Genomic DNA, 27,698 nt, shown 5'->3' with positions numbered 1-27,698 from the left:
GTCTAATTTTAAATATCAACAAGAGTAAGTGAATTTCAGGACTCATTGAGGTGTTTTTGACCTTCGAGGACATCAATTGCAATGTGGTCATTTTTAATTAGTATGTGAACGATTATTCTGTCCTCCTTCCTCTGTTTGTTTAACTATAAGAACGTCTGCTGTGAAAACAAGGAGGAAAGAAAAGAGTCGAAGACACAGCGGAAGACAAACGTCTAATGTTCAACAAAACCAGTTAAGTACACATACATTTGACAGAAATGAAATGATTTAAAAGCAAGGACCGTATCACGCAGCGGAGCAACTTGAAGTCGTCTAGAAAGCCGACGGCAGCTGTGTTAACTGATAAAGGATAAAATAAATCTCGTATAGGCTTTGGAAGAAGCGTTGAGCGAGAAATGGTGTGGAGAAAGCAGCGGAGAGCAGTAAGTATCATGACTTTTGGATTTCACTATGTCTTTTAATTTGAACACAACACTGAAAACAAAAGCTTGTTTTGTCGATAATAGATGATGCTTCTATTGCATCTGTTAGCAACCCAGCTCACGAAACCCGTCGTGTCAGAGCCGTCTTGGCAAAGACAAGAGTACATATACATTGTTTTTTGATTACATAAGCAACATATAACGAAGAACAAAAAATATGGGTGTTGAATAAAATCGAGCCCTGTTGAGAGGAAAGGTTTACTTAAGGTGAAATCGCTTTTGGCATTACTATTATTGAGGAAAAAAAAAATCGAAAACATTTCACTTTTTCCAGCCAATCATTTTCCAATTTATTGTTTATTTTCTTTGCTACATAATTGAAAAGTCGTGTTCACTAGACGCATATTATATTTGTATGATAATGTCAGTCCTTCATCTCAGCACGCGAATAACTTAGTTTTTTACGTTGGTAACTACATGCATGAAAAGCCCTCTTTGGATGTTTTTCTTTGGAAGATATTGAGGTAATAAGAGGTTTTATTATATGGGTGATGTTTGTAGCCACCAAAACACTCGCTCAGATTGGTTAATTTGAGGACTGGGGATTCTCACGTAATGCCCACGGGCCTTATGGCAGGTGTCAATGTCAGACAAAATACGCGTTGACTCTGCAATCTCTCCCATACAACTAGTACAGTCAACGTTGTTGCTGGCATAAATCTAAATAAAGTTTCGTATCTATTCTTGGCTTATGGATATCGCATTTATCCTATCACGCTACACTAAAAGTGGGTAAATTTTCCTGCAAATTGGGGGTTGGGTTGTGCAAGTTAGGGTTTATTCCGCAAAGTGGAAGAATCAGAATAGCCCGGTTGTTTGGTAAAATGGCCCAAAGGTAGTACCAAACTTGGCTTGCACCAACACAAACGAGAGAAATTCACTCAGTCTTCGAAAAGAGCGGTCGTTTTTGAAGTTAAAGATTAGCATCGCTTAAAAGATTGATTGCACCACGTCAAGATAAATGAATTCAACGCTATTTTCTGAACTGACTTATGCTTCATGGAGGACATCCGAACCATTTAAATTTAAATTAGCTCCTGTTAGTCGTTAGGGTCTGAGGAAAGAGTCTGGAACAATTTGCTTTCTGGGTAAAACTTCCCTCACCGTGAACAGGCATAATCGTTCTCAGCCAAAGACGGCATTTTTCAAACAGAGAGGTCAGAGAGATGTTCATCGGAAAACGGATGCACAGAGCAATTGTGGTATTCATATATAAACACCAGGTACTTGATTTGTTTGGTATATTTTAAATCCCGAAACCGGCCAATTAAAACTGAACACTGATGGAGCTGACAAGTGAAAAATGGCCGCAAGTTTCCGTATGTTTACTATTTTTTTCTACTGTTCTGTCGTTTTTTCTTTGCTTCTACGTCCTTTCAGTGCTGTTTAGCGAAACATATGAATTTACTTTGTCTTCGTGTTTAAAAGTTGCATGGCTTGAGCGTGGATAATCAAGCAAAGTTTCCTTGATTACCACTCGCCTTAAAACAGGTTGTAACTGGTGCCATATAATAAACTGTTTGCTCTGTTGACAGAAACTGGACGTTTGATTTTCCTTAAGGTTGTTAGTATTTCTAGAAAAATGCTAACTCAACAACCTTATCTGCTCTCAAGCATAGACCAAAATATCAAGAGTTAACGAAAAACATATTTCAATTCAACTTTTTTGCAAAACGTTGACCAGAAACAAGCTGCACCTCGGCCTAGAAACACCTCACAATTTTCTACACTTGAGCCACACTGTCATATGTGAATTGGTTGCCAGGATAGACTCGTTGGTAAAATCAGCATTGCCATGACGATAATATCAAAAAACCCCTTCATTTTTGCGATCTAGATTTCATCTAGAAATTAAAGCCAATTCCAACGTCTTAAACTATGTTATATGCGGGAATAGAAGATTAACAATTTTATATGTTTAATTTTAATAGCAATATCAATTGTTATGAAGAAGTCTATCATGACAACTCCCAATCCAAACCAATGATTAGTTTTATTTTCATGTCGGTTCGTCCGGGAGAAGAAAGTTTAAAAACATTTTAAATTTACGGTATCTGTAAAACTGCATTGAAACACATTAAGCTTAATATTGCTGTCTCAATTCGTAAGAGTATTAGCGTTATACATTGTCCGTAATGATGGAACAACACAAAGCTAGGAAATCAATTTAAAGTGCCTTTCCAGTTCTTTCGTGTTCTTTTAAATACGTTTCTTCAAAGTACTGACTTATAACCTTTGGTATTAGCTAAAAGTTATGAAATTTAGTGACGACTTAAGAAGACCGCTGCACCTTCTCGTTCATATGTATTTTCAAATGCCCTGCGTATGTGGTAGAGCAAATATCGCTGTCTTATTGGCTAAAAACGAATGACATTAATTTGTCATTTGTGCACACCGATGTCTGATGACCCGTTTGGCCAGAATGTAACACTATTGGACGCCACAAATGTTGGTTTTTGAGGACAGGGGAAAACCGGAGTACCCGGAGAAAAACCTCTCGGAGCAAGAATGAGAACCAACGACAAACTCAACTCACATATGACACCGAGTCCAGGAATCGAACATTGATGGGAGGCGAGTACTCTCACCACTGCGCCATCCCTGCTCCCCCAAATAGTGTGGGAAGCTGAATAGCTTAAAATTTGGCTCTAATTTTACTGTAGGTAGTATGTCGGAATGGGAGAAAATATAGACTGTTTGCAGTGCCCTATTTTTCTGTGGGATTTTCGAGACTCGTACGCTTCGAACGAACTCCCGCCATCTTTGTTAAACGGCGAAGGCAACCTGGGGAGAGTGTCTAAACTACCGAGTGGAGCGGGAGTCACGCTCCCTCTCCCCCACTCAACGTACCCTGACTACCTCTGACTAGGATCCCCCTTGGTAGTTCAGACTCTCTCCCCAGGTTGCGCTCGCCTTTACAAACTTATGGCGGGACTTCGACCGAAGCGTACGAGTCTCGAAAATGCCACGCCTGTTAACAACGTGAAAAGGCGCCTTTCGACGTGCTTAAATTCAGTTTGACAATCTTATTCGACCCGTCAAGACGGATGACAATCATCAAAAATCGTTTCGTTCAAGAGGAGTTCATTGTCAGGTGACTTTAGAGGTTCTTCAATTAGTGCTGACTATGCGCTAGAATGAAACTTGACACTTAAATAAAGGTTACCTAAATACTCACTTAAGTCAACAATGGGTTGCTCTGGGAGTGTGTGGAATTTGAGGTGTGCAAAGAAATTTGCACACCTGCAAACTAACTCTCTAGAAATAACCATTTAACAGAATTTCTTTGTTGAATAACCCGGTTGCCGGGTTATGACAATTTGACGCCTCCATCTCGGCTTCTATCGACTCTGACGACTGTGTTGTGGTTTGGCCCATTTGAACCATTGTTACTAAATATTTAAAACATAGATTTCACTTTGCCGTGCGTCTGTACTCGGAGCGGAACGCACAAAAAACGTCAAAATGTGGAGGGAAAGCGTGACTGATGTTCTTACCACGTTTTGACGTCTTCTGTGCGTTATCAGAGTACAGAACAACGGCACAATGAAATCTATTTGTTTTATACAGTAACCAAAACATTTGACCATTTCGTGGGCGAGCGTCACGTTGACTGAGCCCAGTGAAATATTTTGAAGCAAATTTTTAGACTACCACAGCGGACACGCAATTGTGATCGTGTAAATTACTCATGATTAGAGTATATTTCGAAAGAATTCCACTAAAAATATTTTCAAAACTAACCTTTATTCCAGAACGATTTCTGACCCCTAAAGTCACTAAACAGCCATTTGTAACCGATCACTCACCATTACCGGATTTCTATCTATCTATCTCAACGGCCTTTGTCCAATTTTTCCTGCGAAAATTTATCTATTTTTGTCTGCTACTCGCCAAACAGTTTGCAAGTCTTTGTTGACCAGAAAATTTTTACAGATCGTTATAATATCGAAACAAACTTTCTAACTTTTCAAGGCCTGTTATCAGCTGTAAAAGTCCTATGGAAAAGCAACGAGGCAAACTTCCACAATGGTAATGCCATACACGAATCTATTACTGATACTTTTTTAAAGACAAAAAAAAACCGAATAGACTAGCGTACAAAATTCTTGTGAGCAAAAAACAAAAGAGACCCATCACCGCCCAAACGAAATGGATCGCGGATTGCACGCTTGAAACCCAAGAAATTATCGACTGGAAGCAGGAGGAAGACAGTTTACCGAACACCTTTTCTATGCACAAAAATTACAAAAATAATTGTCTTCCAATTTAAGCTATTACACAGAAGACTAGCGACCAACAGTTTTTTAACTAAAATAAACCTAAAGGATAATGAGCAGTGCACTTTTTGTCAAAATGATAAAGAGACTCTCATCCATCTCTTCTGGACATGTGAGATATCCACTCTTTTTTGGCAAGGTTTTAAACAATGGGCAATCAACCGAGGAGAACTTTCAAATAATACTAATCTATCGCCATATCTGGTATTAGGGATAAAGCCAAACAAGAACAAGAGCATAAACTTCTACTTTTTGATCGTCAGATATTTTATTTGAATATGTAAAATGCGCAGTCTTTCTCCCAAAATAGAAAACTTTTCCCTTTTCCTCTCACATTACGACATAACAAAAACCTTTTCTTAATCCACGTGTAAAGGTAAAGCCATGCAAACCTTTACCTTAATCTCTCTCTTTTTTTCATTTGTGTATTTATATATATAGTTTTTTTTTCCTTTTCTCTCTCTCTCTCTCCTATGTGTTAGTACCCCATTGTAAGTAGTATTTATTGTTGCAGCAGAGTACTGTATTTTTTTTGTATTGTAATGTAAGTAATTGTGTTGCATTAATAATAATAAAAAAAAAAGTCTTTGTTGACCAGTCCCTCTGGCTGGACTCTAGAATGATCACGTGCGCCGGTAACACCATTCGATGACGTCATTCTTTCGTTTATACTATACTGGCAAACCCTGCTACACCAATCAAAACGCGAGTTTTACAATGTTCATTGTATAATAGCCGATTCAAACCGTCAGCTTTGCAGTCTAATTTTGAATATCAACAAGAGTGCACAGATAATGTAATGCGCGTGTGCCTAAGTAAGTGATTTTCAGGACTCATTGAGGTGTTTTTGACCTTCGAGGACATCAATTGCAATGTGGTCATTTTTAATTAGTATGTGAACAATTATTTTGTCCTCCTTCCTCTGTTTGTTTAACTATAAGAAAGTCTGCTGTGAAAACAAGGATGAAAGAGTCGAAGAAACAGCGGAAGACAAACGTCTAATGTTCAACAAAACCAGTTAAGTACACGGACATTTGACAGAAATGAAATAATTCAAAAGCAAGGACCGTATCACGCAGCGGAGCAACTTGAAGTCGTCTAGAAAGCCGACGGCAGCTGTGTTTACTGATAAAGGATAAAATAAATCTCGTATAGGCTTTGGAAGAAGCGTTGAGCGAGAAATGGTTTGGAGAAAGCAGCGGAGAGCAGTAAGTATCATGACTTTTGGATTTCACTATATCTTTTAATTTGAACACAACACTGAAAACAAAAGCCTGTTTTGTCGATAAAAGATGATGCTTCTATTGCATCTGTTAGCAACCCAGCTCACGAAACCCTTCGTGTCAGACCCGTCTTGGCGAAGATAAGAGTACATATACATTGTTTTTTGATTACATAAGCAACATATAACGAAGAACAAAAAATATGGGTGTTGAATAAAATCGAGCCCTGTTGAGACGAAAGGTTTACTTAAGGTGAAATCGTTTTTGGAATTATTATTATTGAGGAAAAAAAAATCGAAAACATTTCACTTTTTTCAGCCAATCATTTTCCAATTTATTGTTTATTTTCTTCGCTAAATAATTCAAAGGTCGTGTTCACTAGACGCATATTATATTTGTATGATAATGTCAGTCCTTCATCTCAGCACGCGAATAACTTAGTTTTACACGTTGGTAACTACATGCATGAAAAGCCCTCTTTGGATGTTTTTCTTTGGAAGATATTGAGGTAATAAGAGGTTTTATTATATGGGTGATGTTTGTAGCCACCAAAACACTCGCTCAGATTGGTTAATTTGAGGACTGGGGATTCTCACGTAATGCCCACGGGCATTATGGCAGGTGTCAATGCCAGACAAATACGCGTTGACTCTGAATCTCTCCCATACAACTAGTACAGTCAACATTTTTGTTGGCATAAATCTAAATAAAGTTTCGTATCTATTCTTGGCTTATGGATATCGCATTTATCCTATCATGCTTCAGTAAAAGTCGGTAAATTTTCGTGCAAATTGGGGGTTGGGTTGTGCAGTTTAGGGTTTATTCCGCAAAGTGGAAGTATTTTAAGCCGTGCGAGAATCAAAATAGCCCAGTTGTTTGGTAAAATGGCCCAAAGGTACCAAACTTGGCTTGCACCAACACAAACGAGAGAAGTTCACTCAGTCTTCGAAAAGAGCGGCGGCTTAAAAGATTGATTGCACCCCGTCAAGATAATTGAATTCAACGCTATTTTCGTGAACTGAACTTATGCTTCATGGAGGACATCCGAACCATTTAAATTTAAATTAGCTCCTGTAGTCCTTAGGGTCTGAGGAAAGAGTCTGGAACAATTTATCTCCTGGGTAAAACTTCCCTCACCGTGAGCAGGCATAATCGTTCTCAGTCAAAGACGGCATTTTGCAAACAGAGAGATGTTCATCGGAAAACGGATGCACAGAGCAATTGTGGTATTCATATATAAACACCGGGTATTTGATTTGTTTGGTACATTTTAAATCCCGAAACCGGCCAAATAACACTGATGGAGCTGACAAGAAAAATGCGCCGCAAGTTTCCGTTTGTTTACTTATCTCTTGTACCGTTATGTCGTTTATTCTTTGCTTATACGTCCTTTCAGCATTGTTTAGCGAAACATTTGAATTTACTAATTAGCACCGTTTATTTTGTCTTTGTGTTTAAAAGTTGCATGACTTGAGCGTGGAAAACCAAGCAAAGTTTCCTTGATTACCAGTCGCGTTAAAACAGGTTGTAACTGGTGCCATATAGCAAACTGTTTGCTCTGTTGACAGAAACTGGTCGTTTGATTTTTCTTAAAGTTGTTAATATTTCTAAAAAAATTCTAACTCAACAATCTTATCTGCTCTCAAGATGAACCAAAATATCGAGAATTAACGAAAAACATATTTTAGTTCAGCTTTTTTGCAAAAACGTTGACCAGAAACAAGCTGCACCTCGGCCTAGAAACACCTCACAATTTTTTACACTTGAGCCACACTGTCATATGTGAATTGGTTGCCAGGATAGACTCGTTGGTAAAATCAGCATTGCCATGACGACAATATCAAAAAACACCTTCGAAAAACCGTACATTTTGCGATCTAGATTTCATCTAGAAAAGCCGATTTCAACGTCTCAAACTATCTTATATGCGGGAAAAGAAGATTAACAATTTTATTTGTTTGATTTCAATGGCAATATCAATTTTTATCAAGAAGTCTATCATGACAACTCCCAATCCAAACCAATGACTAGTTTTATTTTCATATCGGTTCGTCCGGGAGAAGACAGTTTAAAAACATTTTAAATTTACGGTATCTGTAAAACTGCATTGAAACACATTTTAAGCTTAATATTGCTGTCTCAATTCGTAAGAGTATTAGCGTTATACATTGTCCGTAATGATGGAACAACACAAAGCTAGGAAATCAATTTAAAGTGCCTTTCCAGTTCTTTCGTGTTCTTTTAAATACGTTTCTCCATAGTACTGACTTATAACCTTCGGTATTAGCTAAAAGTTATTAAATTTAGTGACGACTTAAGAAGACCGCTGCACCTTCTCGTTCACATGTATTTTCAAATGCCCTGCGTATGTGGCAGAGCAAATATCGCGGTCTTATTGGCTAAAAACGAATGACATTAATTTGTCATTTGTGCACACCGATGTCTGATTAGGCGTTTGGCCAGAATATAACACTAGTGGACGCTGATACTTAGGTTGAGACATAAGGCATTCTATTTTTAAGCGCATTTATTCTGTAGGAAAGTTAACTCCACGCGCGTCATTAAGGCGATACAGACCGCATATTTTGGTTGTGTAGGTGACGCGCCAGAGACCGTGGTTTCCTCCGTTTACTTAAAACCACTGTTCCAGACCAATCTTTGGGATTCAAGACTGGCACTGTGTGACGCTTCTCCTGCCAAAACCTTCTACACTGTGGCATACTTACAGACTCGCGTGAAATCTGCCCGCGAACCGTAAAGCGTAGAGTACACGAAACGTTTTATTTATGATCCATAAGGTACTTTATACCCGGCCCGTGCCAAAACACCCTCTTTTTATCTTGCAGCAACGTCAAATCTATGTACTTTTGTAAGTTGTATCTCTTACATTAGACTTTCAGATTTTGCTATTGTTGTTTAGTCAAGAGAGGAATGATGTGTCGCTTTTGACAGGCTCGTTTGCATATTGATCATGCGAGGACTTGCGAGGAATCAATTTTTAATGTGATCGCTGTTAAAACGTTTGTTTACAAAATTATGAATTCCCCCTACTGTTAGCTGTAAATTGTGCGTCGTATCTCTTGTTTACAAAGTATTGTTATTGTTACGAGAAACATTGTAATTTTCTGGAGCCAAAAATCTTATTGTTGGTAAAATAATGACTGCGCATACAATAAAGCATGGAATATTTGTGAGAGTTTCATTTGGTGAAATGACGATTTTCTGTACAATAAAATTTTTGTAACTTATTAGAAATATTTTCTGGAGGGATTTTTTTATGCGATTCTTAAGTGATCGCTTTCTAAGAGCTAAAAAACATTGTAGTAAAAGTAACAATTACTCAACTTCACAAAATGGAAAACTGCAACAACATATATCCTTTATTTTCTTATTTATGTAACTGAACTCGGCTGCACAAAGGTTGTTTTGAAGTTTGCTGAAAACTGGAATTAATATATTCACATAAAAAAACCCTGAAAAGTGAGTGCCATATGTCACTCTTGGCGAATTCCAACTGCGTCTCTGTGTGAATAAGTAAGATTTTAACTCTTCTAAAGCTCGTCAATAAATTTGACTTGATTCTCCCCACCGCGTTTTTCCTTTACTTACGAAGGCTTTTAGTATTAGTGAACCGGCTAGCGGCGCCTTTGTATTAAATTGTTTAAGGAGCATCTGCTGGTTCATAAAAGCATATTGTGGCACTATAAAGAGAAGGCGCGCGTCAATAAAAAAAAAAAAAAAAAAAAGAACGACTTTCAAATATCCGTTCACATTAACCGGTGATTTAAGGACGGTGCCTACTAATACCGAAGTATTTTTGTGCGGCTTATGACTATGCGGGAAAAACAGATCTTAGCAAGGCCTCTTGGAATCCAAAAAGAAAATTGGGGGTAACCACGCATTTTTCAGTGATAATTAAGCAATAATATCTCTAAAAAGTGCCATAATAGAAAGCAATGAATGGGTTTTTTCCTAAATTGAAACTGAATTATCTCTGAAAAATGCGTGGTTACCCCTAATTTTCTTTTGAGATACCAAAAGCACTTGCTAAGTTCTGCTTTCTCCGTATAGTTTTAAACCGCGCAAAATTTCCCTTTATTAGTAGGCACCACCCATAGGAAACCCGAGTATCTCGAGATGCGCAGAACGTATGCGCAGTAACAATAGTAGGCACCGTCCTTAACATGGACTGTAATATAATGAAACAGCCCAGTCTTCTCTCCAATGTTTGTTGAAGTAGTATTATTAGGAAGATTTTAGGTTTTGTTAACAAAGTCAATTAGCCGCTTTGGAAACGTTACCAATAAGAATATTCTACTGATTCAAAACAAAAACCTCCTAACTACGAAATATGTCAACAATATTTCTGTACTCGCCGATGGGAGATCTAACTTCCGTCCCGGTTTAAGGGGGCACGAGTCCGAAAACTTTCCTTATTTTTTTTCTGTTGTTTCGAACTGATAAACGTTATCCTAGAAAATATACCTACCTGGGGTTTCTAAAAACGGGCTCTCCCATGTCATGCCTCTTTAAGAGTGCGATGCGAATGGTTTCTTGTCGTTCAAAAACTCCAAAGTTGCCAATATCAAAACAAACGGGTTGCGCAGTCTTTTCCCCCTCTCCTTTTTCTTCTTTCTCATTCTTTCTCTCTTTGGCGTCATTCTAAACCTTCTCGGGGTCAAAAGGCCGTGTTTTGGTATCTTTTCACGAAAACTATCCATCGGCCACCGTTTCAAAACTTCGAGTAGATGTATAAAGGCCTAAATACACGATGTGGTATATGGGTCGCAACCAAAACGCGCGAAAAAGTTGCACGGCGAGTTCTTTCCTATTCTATTTTGCAAAACAATTTCTTGTAATTTGGGAACGTAAAAGAGCCATTGAGGATGTAACGATCCCTGTCTCGTCTGTGACCACCCTCAGTGCTAACATGTGGCGGGGTTGGCGTGATTCTCTGAAAGGTTTCTGAATGAATGAGACCACAGCTATGTATAACAGCCAGAAGACGATGGGATTTGCCGGCCGAGTGCTAGGAAACACGTAGAATCGTAGAAACGTGCCGTGTAACTTAACAGTCGCGCCAAATATTGTTGATTATCTTTTATTCTTATGATTTGCATGTTTGACCATGTAGTCACATCGTAAGGAGAAATTAGACGCTGGTCATAATTAGGGCTCAAAGGGTTAATTGGAATGCCCTGAAGATGAGATAAACTAACCCTCGAATCAGGATTTCGCGTTTGGTCGAGATCCTAACTCGAGACCCTGGTTCGAGATCCTAACTTGAAGGATAGGTATCCTGCCTGAAGATATACTGAGGGTTAGCTTGTTGACGTCGTCTACATATATATAAGAAAAAGAAACAAGAAAACAAACACTCCGATTGGTGTTTTAGTGTTTGTCTTAAACACAGCAGCAATGGCAATTTACCTTTATCAAATCAATCGTAATTACTGGAATTATTACCAAGACTTTGAAGTGTTACGCATTGTTATCCCTTCCTTTTAAGGTCAATTTAGCAAGGGATTGGATAAACTAATGAGTTGATCTCTCATTTTCTTAGCTAGTTTACTCCACCGCCGCGCATGCCACACACTTTTTAATTAACGCCTCGAATGCAATAAGTAATTAGTCTTCAGTAACCCAACAGTAGAAACAACTTATGAAACAATTAACATGGGCAGATATAATCCCCAGTTGTAGCCGTCATCTAATTTCTCCTAATAATATGGCTACCTGATGAAACAAACAGGTCACGAGAAAAAACGAAATGATCACCCAAGATTAAAATGTCTTGATGTTTGCACAAATTCTCCCAAATACTACCATGGGTAATATATGATAACAGTGAGGAGAATGTACGTTGGGGCTTAAGCTCATACCCATAAGACTAGGTGTGCCGCACAAGGTAACGTTTACGTCAAAGAATCACGAACTAATTACGACGTTATGGAGTAAGATGACAATGGAAATTGTGAACAACTCGAAAATTGATCCACGCGTTAATTGTAAACTATACTACTCGTGAAAGTTTCGAAAAGTGGAGGCATTAATGTTGAAGCGTTGTTACTCAAGAATGTGGCACTTAACATCTATAATTCATAATTTGAAATATGAATGATTATTAGCATATATCTATTCTTCTTCGTTCACTTGGATTATCTTACAGTGTCAAGAAATACTTTCTCTTTGTACTTGTGTTTAGAGATCTAAGTTTAGTTTACCACTGACACAAAATTATCCTTATAATTCCTCTTCTATCAGAACTGTTCAGCTAAAATAAAAGTTAATTGTTTACTGAAAGTAACAAAGATAAAAAAGTTTTAAATGCATAACACCCAAAGGGATCAATAAACAAACAGTGCTATTTTTATATGTAAAAGAATGACTCTGGTAAGATGATGAATTTTGTGGACTAAAAGAAATGTTTCCAGTTCAGTTCAAACTCACAAACCCGAGCCTAAACTAATATATGTTTAAAGGATGTTTGGTGTTTATTCATGTGGGGTCATGTGGGGGGTGCTTATTCATGTGGGGTCTCAGCATTCAAGGGAATTTTGCGTTTCAAATTACGTTTAGCTTGAAGCTTGGACGTCATTTTGCGCCCGAAGTTCAAGAAATTAAAACGGAAAAAGTGGCATCGTTCTTTCGACCAGCTGCAGCTTCTATATGGGATGAATCACTGTTCAGACTGTCGTGTGCTAAATACCTTTCCCTTTCCGAAGTACTGTCAAAACCTCTGCTTCATGCAATGTGGTTCTAACCATTGATCGAGTATCATAACGCTATGATTTTTCATTGATTTAAACAGCACGTTTTGGGGTATTTTTATACGCTGCACAAAGTGGTTTTACGTCACTTTTGACTCGGTGAGTGAAATACTAAAACGTCAGACACAAGTGTCGTTAAGTAGGTTGGTAGGTAGGGAACAGTATTTTTCCTCTGGAGCTGTTTGTTATTATACTGCACAAGTGATTGTAGCGCTCGATTCCTGGAACCTGATCATTTTGAAAAAGTTAGTGAGTGAGTGCTTGCCTGTGGTAGTCTTCACTGTGATCTAAAAGGCAGTTTTAACTTTTGACTTTGTGTATGACCTAACAAATCTATCAAGCGCTGAGTACGTTTCTATGGTGTTACCTTATAAATATCTTTGCTACAAAATAGTTCTAGCTGTCTAGCCTGTTACTATATACAAATAAATACTATCGAAAAGAATATTCCAGTGATGTTTGTTTGCCTTTTTTATTAGGGTTTTCCCCTTTATTTCTACAAATAATGTACAGACGAGTTTGAAGTATCGTTTGAGTATCGTTTGAATCTACTGATATACAATTTTTTTATTCAGTGAAAACTGACTCAAATCAGCTACTTAGATTACGTCGACTACAAGAAAGTACGAAAAAAAATGAAAGTAATAGTAGATAAAATTATCATAAAAGTAAGCCTTGATGTTTTTTCACCGCATAATCGCAAGGGAGGGGAGAGAAGGCAACAATTTAACAGGTGGTATGTTTTTTACAAAATCGGATAATAAATAATAGATTAGAAGGGGATTTTTGAATGAGAAATTTAACTTACCGAAGTAGAAGAGTGGAAGTATTAACAAGCATGCTGTGAGTCATTGCAACAGTTTTACGAAAACAAGAGTTTTGCGCTCACTTTTTTTCGACGACGAACGTTTTAAGAATGCTTTGTAAAAAGAAAGAATTATGTGCTTTGTTTTTTAAAAACAAAAAAAGTATAAAGATCGTTTTAAGTGTTTACTAGATTGTTCGAGTGCAACAAATTGATGTTATGTGATCACGAAAGCAATGAAGTGCCCGTTGAACTATTCGTTCATTCGCAAATCTCCTCGTCACGGTTTCTTTAGATTCATCACCAAAGTTCCTGTTAGTGAAAGGCCGAAGCGTGAATTTGTTATTTCACTTGGCAACGTGACCGAGAATGTCTACCTAGAATGTAAATTAGTAAACTTGGCCTGGTGTGAGGAGCAATTTGATTTTGTTTGCCCTTTGTATAGTCTCATTGGGTTTTGTATGCTGTTTATAATTGACAACACAGAGCTGTAATTACGGCTTGGTGTATTTGGTAACTCATTTTCCATATTAGGTCTGCAGGTGATAACAGGGCAGGTGGCGCAACGACTAAATTAATTTCAGTCAGAAAACCAGAAATATCCCTGGAGTTTATCTTAGAATTAGGCGGATTTTATCACTTTGCACCTACCACCCGAGTCAACTCGACCAGCACTTTCCAAAGAGAGCTGTTCGGATTATCAGTGCGATCTCTGAACCGATCGTCTGCAGATTATCAACTGATATTTAGACGAAATGTGATTTAACTCTCTCAAGGCCATCCGACAGTTCTGCCTCCTGAAAGCGCATTAAAATTAATGGCAATCACCATAAACTTCGGGTTCCCGGGCAGGCAAGTCATTTTGAGTGATAGCAAAATTGGCAGGTTTAAAATTCGGTCATAAGAATGTACTCCATCGAACGATAACTCGCACTTCGGTGGAAGAACGTGGGAATCTGGAAAGGTGTAAGTTATAAAACAGTCGGGATGAGACTTTTCAATTCGTTTGCGGTCCTAACGAAGGTGAGTTTTCACACAATTTATCCAATGCATCTGATATCAAATGTGGTACGGATTTTCGTAAATTTTATCATTTGAAATCTGCCTTCCTTTCTTCCTCCTAGATTAGCCTTGTGATCCTAGTGCTTAAGCTGACCATCACAGTTAATAATGGCGGTAAGTCCAGTTTATTTAAGCTTTATGCGTTATCCCCTGTAAGCCATAAGGGTTGTCTGTGGTTATAGAGGCGACGGGGAAATTTCGTTTTCACGCTGTTTTTTATTCTGTCAAACTCGCAAAATTTCACGACGATTTACCTCTCGCTTACCTTGACAGTTGAAGTAAATCAAGAAATGAAAGGCATTTTAAATTCACGTCACCTCGGTGTACTATCTGCCACTCAAAACGATTGTTGAGTTGACACCTAGCCTGTCCTAATTTTAATAGACTTGGATTTGTACACGGTTTGAATTTTTAAAAACGTTTATTGTACAGAAAGAAACACAAGAGGATTTTCAGCAAGTGTTTGTAGTCAAAAACTTTTCTTTGATGTATGTTTTGCGTTTTTGACCGCAATGTATACATTGTGGCGAGATCTCCGCCGCAAAGTGAATTCGTTGACAGTATGGGGGAAAATTGTATTCAAGCCCTTAACTGAAAGATATTCATCTTTTTCCCTTGTAGTCTGAAAGGGTAGATGTTTATCCTTTCAAATAGTCTGCAATTTATTAAACTTCCGCAAAGAAACATCGGCAAAAGCGAAGCTTTAAGAGCGCAACGGAAAACAAGCGTCGGTCGATTTCCGACATAAATTACAAAGGTTTGCTTTACAAGAGACATCTGTAACAACAATTTTGTCTGAGTTCAAAATTATCCAAAGAAATTCTCAAGAACCCCGACCAGCGTTTCTAGCCGGGGTGCAAGTTACTTTGTATTACAAAAAAGGAAAAGAAAATTCCAAATTGTCAGTTGCCATCCGTTGTGCTGTTATTACAGATAATTGCCCTTGTTTGCGCTGTTTTCATTAACACTTACAGCGACTTTCCCAGCAAGGAAAATTATTTCAGAAGGGGCTCAGGCAATTAGGCCGAATTTGTAAACACGATTATGTGTCGCGCAGGAATGGACACATCTGTTTGTTCTCTCGTATATTTGTAAATTAGAACTAATGAAAAAACATTCCTCGAGGTTTTTTGATGTACGCGCCGTGAAAAATTCATTAAGTCACAGTTCAAGCGGCAGAACCATCATTCACTTTGGAACCGAAGAATTTCTTTTTTTTTTCAACCTTCTCGACTTTCGAATTCTTTACAAAATCATACAATTTTGCTTTGAAAAAATAAACAAAAAATATTATTATCATTGCTTTTATTCCAATCGCTGGCGAAAGAATTCAATCTGAGAATTAGAACTTGTTTCTACAACTAAAACCATGAATTTTCAACATTCTTTAGTATAAGAAAGTCATTTTTGTAGGTGTACTCGTCAGGATATATAATTAGAAGTTTCCGAAATTGTCTCGCTGAACCTCACAAGGTAGATGACAAGATAAATGAACAATTTCCCGTCATTTATCTATTTTGGCCAAAAATTTACCGAGAAATTACCGGAAAAATAATTTTTATTGTAATTTTTTAGAACATTTCTGAACGTTGAGAATGATGTATTATTCAAAGTGACACAGGCATACTCGGAAAAAGGAAATCCGAGTGCTCCTATCAGGAGTCGAACCTATAAAGACCTTCCGATTACTCGTTAGGATGCTCTACCACTGAGCTACAAGAGACTCGTGGGAGCTAGGACCATTAAACTAGGTTCATGGGACAAACATTCTGCATGCTGCTAGGATTGGAATGTCAATGCGTGGCATATGTGTGACATATCCGAAGGTTTATGCAGCTAGAAACTTCTCGTCTGTTTCGACTCCGAAAAAAGATCGTGAACGAAAGCTATCAAAGTTTTGTAGCGACAGAACAAGGAGGAAGCTAATTTATTTGGTTTCGTTTCTCCACAAACATCAATTCTTGAATGCTTTAGGAATGGAAAACAATATTAAAGTACGTAATTAGGATACGAGAAAAAAAAAAAAAAAAAAGAGAGTTGCGAAAAGTAATATTTCCAGGGAAAATGAATCTAAAAATAACGCACCGCATGACTCTCGATGTCTCTCTCTATGACATTCTCTCCCTTTTGGTGGACATTTTAATAAGCTTTTAAGCAACTGTACTATATATATAATATAGTAATGTACAGCATGTAGTCTAGTAATTTGAACAAGCTGAAGGCAAGTGCCAACTAGAATTAAACAAAGCAAAACTTGTAAACGGCACACAAAAGATTTTTGATGGACGGGAAGTTTGCATAAAATCATGTCGCAAGTTTCACACTGAGATATTTCTAGGAAGTAAGTGCATAGCTAAGGCTATGTCTACACTATACCGGATAGCTCTTGTGCCGGCACCAAAAACATATCAGATAGGGCTTTCGTTACACACAAAACGCCGATTTCGGATCGATTTTTGTGCCAGAGTGATGCTGCGCTGCTTCGGTCTTGAAAGTGAATCGTCACATATCGGATTGTTTTCGTGACACTTTCTTGAGTAGTGTGAACAGAGAACCGAACCGAAACGGAAGTCAACAACAAGGATCGAAAGATGGCGGCGGTTTCGGGCCACTTCTTTTCACACAAGGCTGGAGTATTTTTCACAACGACATAAAATGCTATCCAGCATAGCGTAGACATAGCTTAGCATCACTTCATTTCCGCTCAAGGTCTTTAACTATTTATTGTATGGTTAAAGAGGAGGACGTCCTTACCTACCTCACCACAAAGAAAATAATTAATTTCGATTCTTTTTTCTTTTCACTAATAGAATAATGCCTTCATTCCTGCACGTTTGTCCACATCAAATAAATTTGTTTTGATGATTTTGAGTCTAAAAGAAGCATTTTGTTTAACCTGTTGGAAAGCGAACCCGAACATCGGGCAAAAACACACTTTTCAAGAATTTAAAAGCCTTGTTCACACGAATAAAGCTCAGAAGTCTGGTAAATTTCAAAGTTTACACCAGTAAGTAAAACGTTTTCTCAGTGTTTATTACTACTCACTTACATACGGTCATTCTCGAGTGGTAAGTAGAACGTTGCCGAGACAAACGCGCCGAAAACTTAGCGATTTTTCTTTGTAATATCTACTGTATTTTCGGCCAGCAATTGATCAACAATTACTGAAAACGCGAGGAGCTTTGGCTCCCAGAATAAACCTCTCCCCTAGTTTCTGTCCTAATTGCCCTAATTGATATGACTTCAGGCAAATCTATGGACGACAGTATTAGAGGGTGTTTTTGTTGTGCTTTTTCAAATCGGAACTTGGGCTTTGTCCTATCTGTAGCGGTAACGTGACATTCTAATTATAATTAACAATTATTCTACATAACAAGGGGCGCGTTGGATACAAGAAGATAGATAGCGCGCCTCGTTGGGTATAATCATCTCGCATCCAACAAGTGCGAATGGAATAATTGTTTTATTACAAACAATCACGAAAAATCGCTAAATCTTGCTGAATTGGTGATATTTCATTTCACCCAGACACGTACTCTTGCTATATTTGTGGGGCATGGTATAATGGATCATATACCATGGCCACTAAACCAATAAAAGCTCTGGAACTGTGTTATCCAATGAGTCAGTTTTTAATCATTCACAATAAATCACATGCATTAATTTCCTTTCAGAGGTTCGGGTTGTCAGAATGGGACGTGTGAAATCACGGGTCGTCTGCCAAGGAAACACTAAGACGTTTAACTGTAACAACTCTTCCCTCGCGATGGTCATATACGCTGCCACGTATGGGCGCAAAGTAGAGGGACGGACCTTATGTCCTTTTTCGAAAAATGTTGCTAACCATTCCATGATTGAGGTCAAAGACACTGACGACAAGTCTGAATGCCCTGAGAGAAACGTTACGACAGACATTATGAAGCTGTGTGACAAGAGGACGCAGTGTATAGTGACGGCGAATGAAGAGTACTTTGGGAACCACTGTAAAGGGATCTACAAGATTCTTAATGTTATTTATGCCTGTGGTGAGTATTGTATTACTGTAAAATATTTAACGATATTTCAGTTGTCATACGCAATGTAGCCTGCGAGCAAGCTCGCTATTACGTCAGTCGCGAGAGGATATAGCCTCAATCATCTCGCGGCTCGCTTCGCTCGCCACACGCGTTGTACCCTGTAGAGAGCTTGTTCGCAGGCTATACACAATGTAAACTCCAGTCGTAGGTGAGGATCTCCAGCAACAACGAAAATCTAAATCCGGACACAGGCAAATCATACAGTCATGAGAAATTATCGACAAGGTAACGACCACTAATGATACAGAGTCGAGGTGCCTCCGGGTATCTCTCGGTAATCTCGAAAATCTTTTGAAACTTGAAAAACATGCTGCCGTTTTGGACGTCTTTGCCTAATGCGCTAGTTCAATGTCGAAGGTGGAGAAAAATACCGGTATTTGTATGGTGATGCTTTCGATAGCAGTAAGCTCTTGCATTTTGCCATTTGCACCTATATGAAGCAAAGAATATGCCTATGTTTCGATTGCGACCTTCGTAATGTGTGCATTTGTATTTGAATTTCCAAATTAAAGGTATGATATAAAATGGTTGTGTAATTTGGTGAATTCAAGTTCATTGGTATATTCTAATAGGTCAATTTCCGCAATAAGGCATCTATCGCCAATTGTAATAACATGGAGTGCCGCAATTTGTCACGATTTTAACTGTCGCAAATAGCAGTTAAGTTTCGCAGTTAACCTTATTACAAAATACGACAAGCTACAGTGAGGTTTTTTATATGAATTACAAAAAAACAGGCATTCCTGCAGACAGTGTGGTCACTTGCTACTGCTGTGCATTATCTTAAACCTGTACACCTTAAATTAAAACACGGCTATTCTTTTAGTAAGTAAACTGAGAGGACGCTGAACTCCTTCAGTATGCTCGAGCCTCGGCAAATTCACATTTTGCAGATAAAACTGTCAGTTGCTGATGACGCTGTTGAGTTGTATTGCACTTCAACTGTAACTTTCTACTATGGCTTAAATTCTTCTCCCCTCATTCTCTTTACACTCTACCATTCTATAAGGAGAGTTTGAGTTGGCTATAGTAAGGCGTTATTTCTTCCCTCCTGATGAAAGTCGCTCGTTCGGTGATCCCTAACAGCGTGATGCTTCCTCTGACAATAAATTTTCCTATTACCTCTCACCACTGAGATCTAAACTGGCACTGGTGCATAGTCAGGCAAACCTCAACAAATGACGTGGTAGCCTTGCGATGGAACGCCGGGTGTAGTTATAACTCAACAGGAACACTACCAAGCTCAGGTTGTGTGGGTGTCCTGTGGTTCGAATGAGACTTTCGCAATATCAGGAGCAAATATGGAGCGTCACTGTCTATAAATCAGAATATTTATTGAATGGTGGAGGGACTAGTGGTGCAGGGCTCCACCAGGTACATGTACAGCATGATGAGGTTAGACGGTACTCTGAGATGTTTTAGCAACGCACCAACGGGGAGCAACAGTTACCGGCTTGATGAACAGTCAGTGTCCAAACACCCTTTCTGTGTAATCACTTATTTCCTACTTTCCTTCCTTTTTTCTCTTTAGAGCCGAATAAGCACGGTTTTCAAGGGAACGTAACTTTGAGCCCGTCTCAGAATCTCGACGGTAATATTCCATCCACTTCACCAGCACCAAAAACTAAGACACCTACACGTAAGAGAGTCACAACTTTGACGAAACGAAAAAAAAATCGCACCGCAAACAGTACCTTCAGAAAGAGCACAGCACGTACGACCAAGACACCAAAACGCACTACAGCACCAACTATGTCTGATAAGACAACTTCTAAGCACTCAGTCAACTCTGTATCTTCTAAAATACCAAAAAAGTCTTCTACAACGGTAAAAACCTCAAAAAGCGCAACGCCTACTAAGGTTGCTGCTATTTCTAGGCACCAAACTACTAAGAAGCGCCGCCAAAAAACGACAACCAAATGGAAGACGGTAAGTACGGTTGATAGTGCATTGTTAACGCCTGAAGCTAGTGTACCTACAACGATTCCTGTTGTGTTGACAAACCCAACAGTACTCACCACTGAACGCGACAAATCTATTAAGACTTCAACCACATTTACAGGTGTAAAAATCACGATACAAGTGAACGGGACCAACTACACATTACCAAACACCACAGTACAAACAAGCATTTTCACGACAACTGGCAAGGTCAACGTGCCTCCAACCGACAACGAACCCGGAAGCAGTAATGGACCTGCAATCGTCAACGGACCGACCCCAAAAGGAGTTTCTAGTGCTACACCCGTGGTCATGGCGCAAGGAAGTCAAGCGGCTGTTATGGGAGTAGCCGGATCACTTTACCTTTGGTTTCTTCACATGAAAGGTACTTTCAGGACTGTGTTTTCGACACCCATTTTTTTTAAGTCTTGAGTTCAGACCACCCTATCCATGTTCGTGATGTTATGAGTTTCTTTCCGATCCAGGATTAGCCCCTCAGACTTCGTTGAATTTGCATGATCTAAAATCCACGGCCTTCTTTCAATGTTCTTTGAAAGAACAGGAGGGCTCCTCGTTGTTTTTTCTTGTCTTATTTCTCCTTGGGATCATTTATTCAAAATAAGATTAATGTCATCCATGAAAAGCATCAAGTTTAAGATAACAAATGAATTTCTCATAAAAATTTCTGCGAGTTATATTTCTCCTACAGTTTTGAATTAGTAACGGCTTTTTTGCTGAAACCTTAACTTCGCAATGAAAAAAAATTCAAAGAAGAGAATCAAAACTTTAGTTCATCATCTCATGTTGTATTATGGTCAATCAGCACTCGAACAACACGAGAACTGATGCAAAAATAAGTGAACTACGTATCCAGATGGAGGCCTTGCCTGATTGAGGAGTAGTAGTATCCTTTATAGGGTGGGGTGGGTTGGAATTTGTAACTGTTAACCAACTTTCTATACATAAGATTTGGAAATGAGGGAAAATTGTGGTTATGCCAACCTGTGATTTAATAAGCTGAAAGGAAGGCTGAATCATATTAAAGCTTCAGAAAACATATATATTTTTGTTTTCTGTAGAAAATAAGTCGGCATACGTTACGGTGTTTATTCTAAGTGCTTTGGGAGCGGCCTTACTCATGGTTGGAGTGGTGACTTGCTTTGTAAGTGTTGGAAAAAAGAAGGAATTCCTCAAGCTTGACATTATGCACCAGCCGAAACGATTCATAGCTCCACCCAAGGAAATAAAAGGATCGGACCAGAATGGCCACGCTCCAGGAAAATGTGAGAAAGACACCAGCGAGGAGGTCTCTGATGGATCGATGCGTCGAAAAGGCCCTGAGGTTGTATTCACCGCTCATGATGTTAACAATCAGATCAAAAAAGAGTTCAAAATTGATAGGTGAGAAAGAAAATCGTTTCATGTTTTTACGTTACATTCCCCGTCTAATGACTTCGTATGTTACCGTTCCCACTATGAAATGCACTGAACGAGTGTTTCGACGGATGTTAAACTCAACCCGTCAAACGTTTCATGAACAGTCAACTGTCGAGGTTTCTTTTAGCATCAGTTGTCAAAGTTAAGCCTCATCTTAAAAGACGTTTCCCTTCTGAACAGTTCCGTTTTGACACATGGTTTTTAAAGGCCAGATCCAGTTAGTTAGATCTGGCCATGTGATACCTACCAAGAAGTCTTTGGCTCTTTTTGTGACTTCATTCTCTGAATGCATTTTGTGTTTTCTGAGTAATTACAAATAAACGAGAATAAATGCCATAAACAATAATTACAATCACAAAGATAGATTAGGGACTGCACCAATACTAATTTGTACTAGTTGTAAAATCTTCCAAATGGTGCTAAAGTGTAATAATAGTAGTACTTTATCAAACTTAGCTGCCGCGACTTCAACCAAAGGAAAAAACTCGTGAATTGTTTCGTCGGTCTATAGACTTGAATGAAACTTCAGTGGTTTACAAATTCATAAACGTTTGTTTGGTATTTTTGTTATTAGTACTTACAAAATATATTTTACAGAAACAACACACTACATAAAGTACGCTACACCTACTTACTTTATAACAAGGTTAAATGGCAACGAAATGAAATAATAACAATGGAATAATAACAAACGTAAATAAATAGGATAAATACATAGACGCAGCTGTGAAGCACTTAAATTGGTGATGTACTTGTTCCATTTGAGGTTGATACTGTTTTTCCGGTTTTATTTATTCCATTTTGAATTCATTAGCGTAGCTCGTAATTATTAATTAATGACCTCTTACTTGTTTTAAACAGATTTTCTGGTATGGAAAATGGAACTGCACAGAAAGGTGACGCTACAAGTATTCATGTCAACCCAATGTTCAACACTGGCAATAATAACAAACTTCCAATTGCCACAACTAACCAACCTCAAGTCATTCTACCCGTAAATGATGCAGTTACTAGTCTTCCGTCAACGCCCGCTCGGGGTCGCACCCAAAGTGAACCCAGAACCGGAACACCCCGGCGCACTAGAGCTAATAGCACAGGAAACGTATCTCGAAGTCATGAAAGGAACCAGAACCACGGAATAATAAATTATTCCGAGGAAAAAGTTCGGCTGCCTCGACATCTAAGTGCTGGAAATGTGTCTCATCAACATCGCCAGGCTGCACATTCAGATCACGCCTCACAAAATCAGTCGCCTGCTAAGACCCTACCTCGACAACGGTCGGCGACTGCAAATGATCCATATTACAATTCTCCTGTTCGGAATGCCCTTCATTTTCAACAAGAGCGGGGTGCACCACTAACTACAGCGAATGGAGCCTCTGGAATCATTAACAAATGTGTTCCAAATGGTGCTGTGGTAAATCAGTATTCGGCCTCAAGCGGTCCTTTGGATTACAATCAACCAAGCCAGGGTGGTGTCTCTCAACAGCTGTCGCCTTCTAAAAGTCCACAACATGGCCCTTTTGGTCAGGCTGCGTCCGTGGCTGCTGGAAGAGGTGAAGGCTCAAACTATCAAGGGAATACACTTCTTGTCTCATCCGGACAGGTACAATCCTCGCCATCGACACAGAATTCTTTGTCGTATCATACCTCCCCGATGAAATTGTCAAATTCTTCGAATGCGTCATTGGGAAAGGAGACAAACCTTGGCACGCTAACGCCTTATTCAAGTCATCGAGACTCCCCAAACATAACGACGAATCCAAACTACAGCACAAAATCTGGAGACATCTGCCAGACGCCCAACGAAACTAACTTTGGGCAGAAGGAGCCAAGTCGTCGAAGCTTGGGTTCGGATCACAGCTTTGTATCAGGAAGTATTCTTCACCACAGGAGCACTTCTTCCGAGGCAAGCACTGCCAAGTTGCAGAATGCTAGTAAAGGTACGCTGCGTGCTCCTAGCATGGGCGAACTGCTCTCTCCTTTGGATGCCTTGCCAGATGCACACGTAAACAATCCCGGTTTGCGTTACTCCGGCAGGCATCTTGGTAATAGCAGTCTCGGCACTTCATCTTTACAATCTTTCCCGCCTCCGCCCCTGGAGCAGCCTATAGACAGTTCAGATGACGATCTATATAGTATTGTAGCGAAAGGTACTTATTCTTCAGCGGTGCCAGATCCTCACTTAAGACACACCGGTGTGGCTGCGTTAGATAAAAGAGAAGGAAAAAACAAAAATAAACATGTCTACGTGGTGGTACCATCAGGCGATGGTTCTACTGCTGTGTAACCTTGAAACTTGGATTAAATCGAGGATTCTTCTTTCTGCAATGAAATGCTCTCCATACATCAAGCAGTCAGATTGAAATTTGTTATGGGATGTAAAATATAGCTGGTTCTTTAAGGGTTATAAACGTCGCCAGTAGTCTGAGAACTCAGTCTAATGCAGGAAAACTAGCTTGAACAAAAATGCAGTTAGCCTTGTTCAAGTTATACAACAAACAGCTGTCGATTAGAAAGTGGTTAAAGGGAACGATGGGCCTGAATGGGATTTACTCCTCTTTCTTCTTGGTTCCTCACGATTTCCGGATTTGCAAATTTCCAGTGGCGCTGGGGGTGGAAGACTGTTTCTTTTTTCTTTAGCTTGTACCTCTTCTCACTTTCTTTGGCTCTTCTTTCCTTTACTTTTAACCTCTTAACTAACACGCTTTGTGACAACCGCATAACTGACGGTGTTTTGTTTACTTTACTTACTTCAGAGGAAGAAAACAACAACGATAATCTTGATGATGTCCAACCAAAGAATTCCTCGGAAATTTCTTTCATCGACAAAATTTTGGGGCTGCCTCGATCGTTGTTTGGCAAATGAGTCTGGACACTGTTGACAGAAAATCATTAAGAATACTGTGTGAGCGACATCGCGGAGAGATACGATGCGTATGCTTAATCTCTAACAAACGACATTTACTGCTCTTTTGAAAAGACTAACAATCCCATTATGACAAATAAGCAAGGCTATCTGATCAAAATTGGAGACAAAAATCAGCAAGGACAGTAACGAAAAAGCTAACATAACAAAGGAAAGAAAGGTCGGAGATGACAGCGTGAGACGGGGAGTAGCGTAAAACGTCAAAACTGAACTGCCAATCAGAAGAACAACCGCAATGGACTGAGTCTCATTCCACAGGAGGATGTATTCAATATTAGGAATTCAATGGTTCAGAGAAACTATCTTAGTAAAACGCTAAACGTTAATCGCTGCTACGATAAAGATTTCATACGACGTAAAGATCTGACAGCTTTGATCTGGCCAGGCAAATTTTAAAGGTTTTAATGTCACGAGACTGCAATGGATGTCGTAGTATTCGTCTCTCCGGATGGAAGGATTTAAAAGTAAAATTAAATTTAATTTAACTTAAAATGAAACCTTATAAATCAAATCAGCAGTCATCAACGCTTGCTAGTTTGGTAGGTCTGTAGTGTAATCAGCTATGTAACAAGCTACAATTGAAGAAGAAACTGGTAAGGGTTTACAATAAGGAGTTACAAGTAGCAAGAAATTATTGTAAAGCCGCTTCTTAATCCTTACGAAGCATGCCTTTTAGACGTTCGAAAATATACCTTTTGCTAGGTTACGTTTCACAGCGGTCAACTACACCCCTCCCAACAAAAAGAGGGATTACTTTTAACCGGTTTACGCAACGTACACCTCTGAAAAGGCCTTAATTTTTTCAAAATGAGGATTCATTTTGCTTGTTTAACCTCTGTGAAAGGAAGCGTGAATAGCTATAGCCGTTCTCCAAATCTTAGTACAAGTACGATTTACTCACTAAGAGAGAGAGACAGACGGGTTTAGGAATTGAGAATGGTGGGAAATGCATAAATCTGCACTAGTTTTAAAGTGTCCTACTTGCACGCAAATTTGAAAGACCCCCAAGTCCCTAAAAATTCATATACGAAGTACTTCTTCTTCTAACATGGCTACTCGCTCCATCTTGCGATCAGGTAGTGCCAGTTCATAGTTGATGCTTAAAGAAATGTTAAAGAAATGTGAAGACGCACCAGCAGTGTGCGCCGTAACTTGGCTATAGACTTACGAGCAATGATCGATTCAGGCACCGTACTCCTCCTTCTTGCCATACTGAGTGGCATAGTCGCTTCAGTAAGTTTCCTATCATGCTTTAAGCTCTGCTGTACCGTAAAATTTTGCGGTAACTGTTCAGATAGCGAACCATTTCCAAAATGTGTGCTGCTTGATTCGGTGCATGAGAGAAACGGCATTTTAAAACAGGCTAAGCATCACATTAAATGATCTAAGAACAAAACAGTTAGACTGTTCTACTTCAGTTGTTAGCGCTTCTAGTAGCTCTTCCTTCGATGTATGCTATTAATTCTATGTATGGTCTTCTGATAATGTGAAGCTGTCGAGGCAATGATAATGATAATGATAACGATAACGCTGGTATAACACAAAGTAAACATAAATTGAGTCAACCTGTAATGGATATTTTGCAGGAATCTACTAATGTTTTGTCACTATCAGTTCTAGATCTGTGATTGATAGTGACTTATTTAAACTAAGACCTTCGACGTATGCAATTTTAACTTCAAAATAATTAGATAATATGGTAAACGTTTCCTTTTAGTGAATATTAATAAAGGTTTCTTCTACTGAAAGCAGTTAGATGTTTTATGCGTGCCCAGGTGTGCGTGATAGTTGTTTCGGGCTGCGCATGCGTCACCTGCCACGCGATAGAAATCTAGAGCTGGTGATTATCTGTCAATTAAAACCACTTTATACTAAAATCGAAAGCTAATGAAAAATTTATATGTGAGGATCCTTAGTTGTGTACGTTAAGTAAATAAAACGTGGACTCGATGCAAACGTCTAACCAATGATTTTGAGGTACAAAGGGAATTGCGACGCGCAGCAAAAACAAGAAATACGAGCTCCCGTGGTCTAGACCAAACGCGCTGTTTTTAAGTATCTTATTATAAGGTGGCATATGGTACTTTTGCCCTTGCTTTACTTTTTGGCTTACTCCTGTTTGTAATTTGCTAAAGAAAGTCGCAACAGTTTGTCAACCCTGAATAGAAATGACACCATTTCACAGTGACCAGCTCAAAAGCGTTTTCCCGCGCTTGAAGTGACTTACTTGGAGATTTTTCGAGTTCCACTGATTGGTTCATTGTGTTGTTTACGTTTTTGGTAATTTGGGGAAATGGTTAAATTTGATTTCTTTAATTAAAAAAACCCTTTCCTGAAATCAACAGTCAATAATTTCTTTAGATGCCGTAATGATTCGATTTAGTGCTCTGGCCGCTTATTACCTTTTGGTACCTCAAGAAAGGGCGCTTGTTCGAGACACGGCGCTTATTTCTTTTTTGAAAAACAACCGAATGTGCAAAACAAAACTTTAATATTTATTTGAAAAGGAACAATAACAGAAACTGTATCAGTACCAAAGATATGGTGACTGTTCAGTTGATGTCAGGGAATTTTAAAAATCACTCGTCTATTCGAAGTCGACTTCATTGTCCCTTGTATCAATAATAAAGTTTTCTGGTGCGGCATCTTATGAGATGGACCACAGTTGATCTCAGTGTAATCTGATGGCGTTG

General features: G+C 38.9%; 1 protein-coding gene across 5 annotated transcripts; it reads left to right on the top strand.

Annotated features, from left to right (window-relative positions):
• The first annotated feature begins 18 nt into the window (after positions 1-18).
• Positions 19-26,961, top strand: LOC146482144 (uncharacterized). 5 transcript variants are annotated; one of them, XM_085107435.1, is made up of 8 exons: positions 10,213-14,583; positions 14,685-14,736; positions 18,297-18,647; positions 20,230-20,289; positions 20,761-21,024; positions 21,719-22,040; positions 22,938-24,019; positions 24,836-26,961. In XM_085107435.1, exons 1-8 carry the CDS (start codon positions 14,548-14,550, stop codon positions 24,943-24,945), a joined length of 2,277 nt encoding a protein of 758 aa, XP_084963561.1. In that variant the 5' UTR covers positions 10,213-14,547; the 3' UTR covers positions 24,946-26,961. The 5 variants fall into 5 exon arrangements, with proteins under 5 accessions (XP_084963558.1, XP_084963557.1, XP_084963556.1 ...); XM_085107432.1 differs by lacking the exons at positions 10,213-14,583; positions 24,836-26,961 and adding an exon at positions 19-422 and having other exon boundaries at positions 22,938-24,622; XM_085107431.1 differs by lacking the exons at positions 10,213-14,583; positions 24,836-26,961 and adding an exon at positions 5,454-5,970 and having other exon boundaries at positions 22,938-24,622.
• The last annotated feature ends 737 nt before the right edge of the window (positions 26,962-27,698 follow it).

This window comes from Pavona decussata, unplaced genomic scaffold (assembly GCF_977016875.1).
Source record: "Pavona decussata unplaced genomic scaffold, jaPavDecu1.1 SCAFFOLD_47, whole genome shotgun sequence".
Classification (NCBI taxonomy): domain Eukaryota; kingdom Metazoa; phylum Cnidaria; class Anthozoa; order Scleractinia; family Agariciidae; genus Pavona; species Pavona decussata.
Note: the sequence above shows the minus strand (reverse complement) of the source record. Positions and strands in the feature narration are given on the sequence as shown.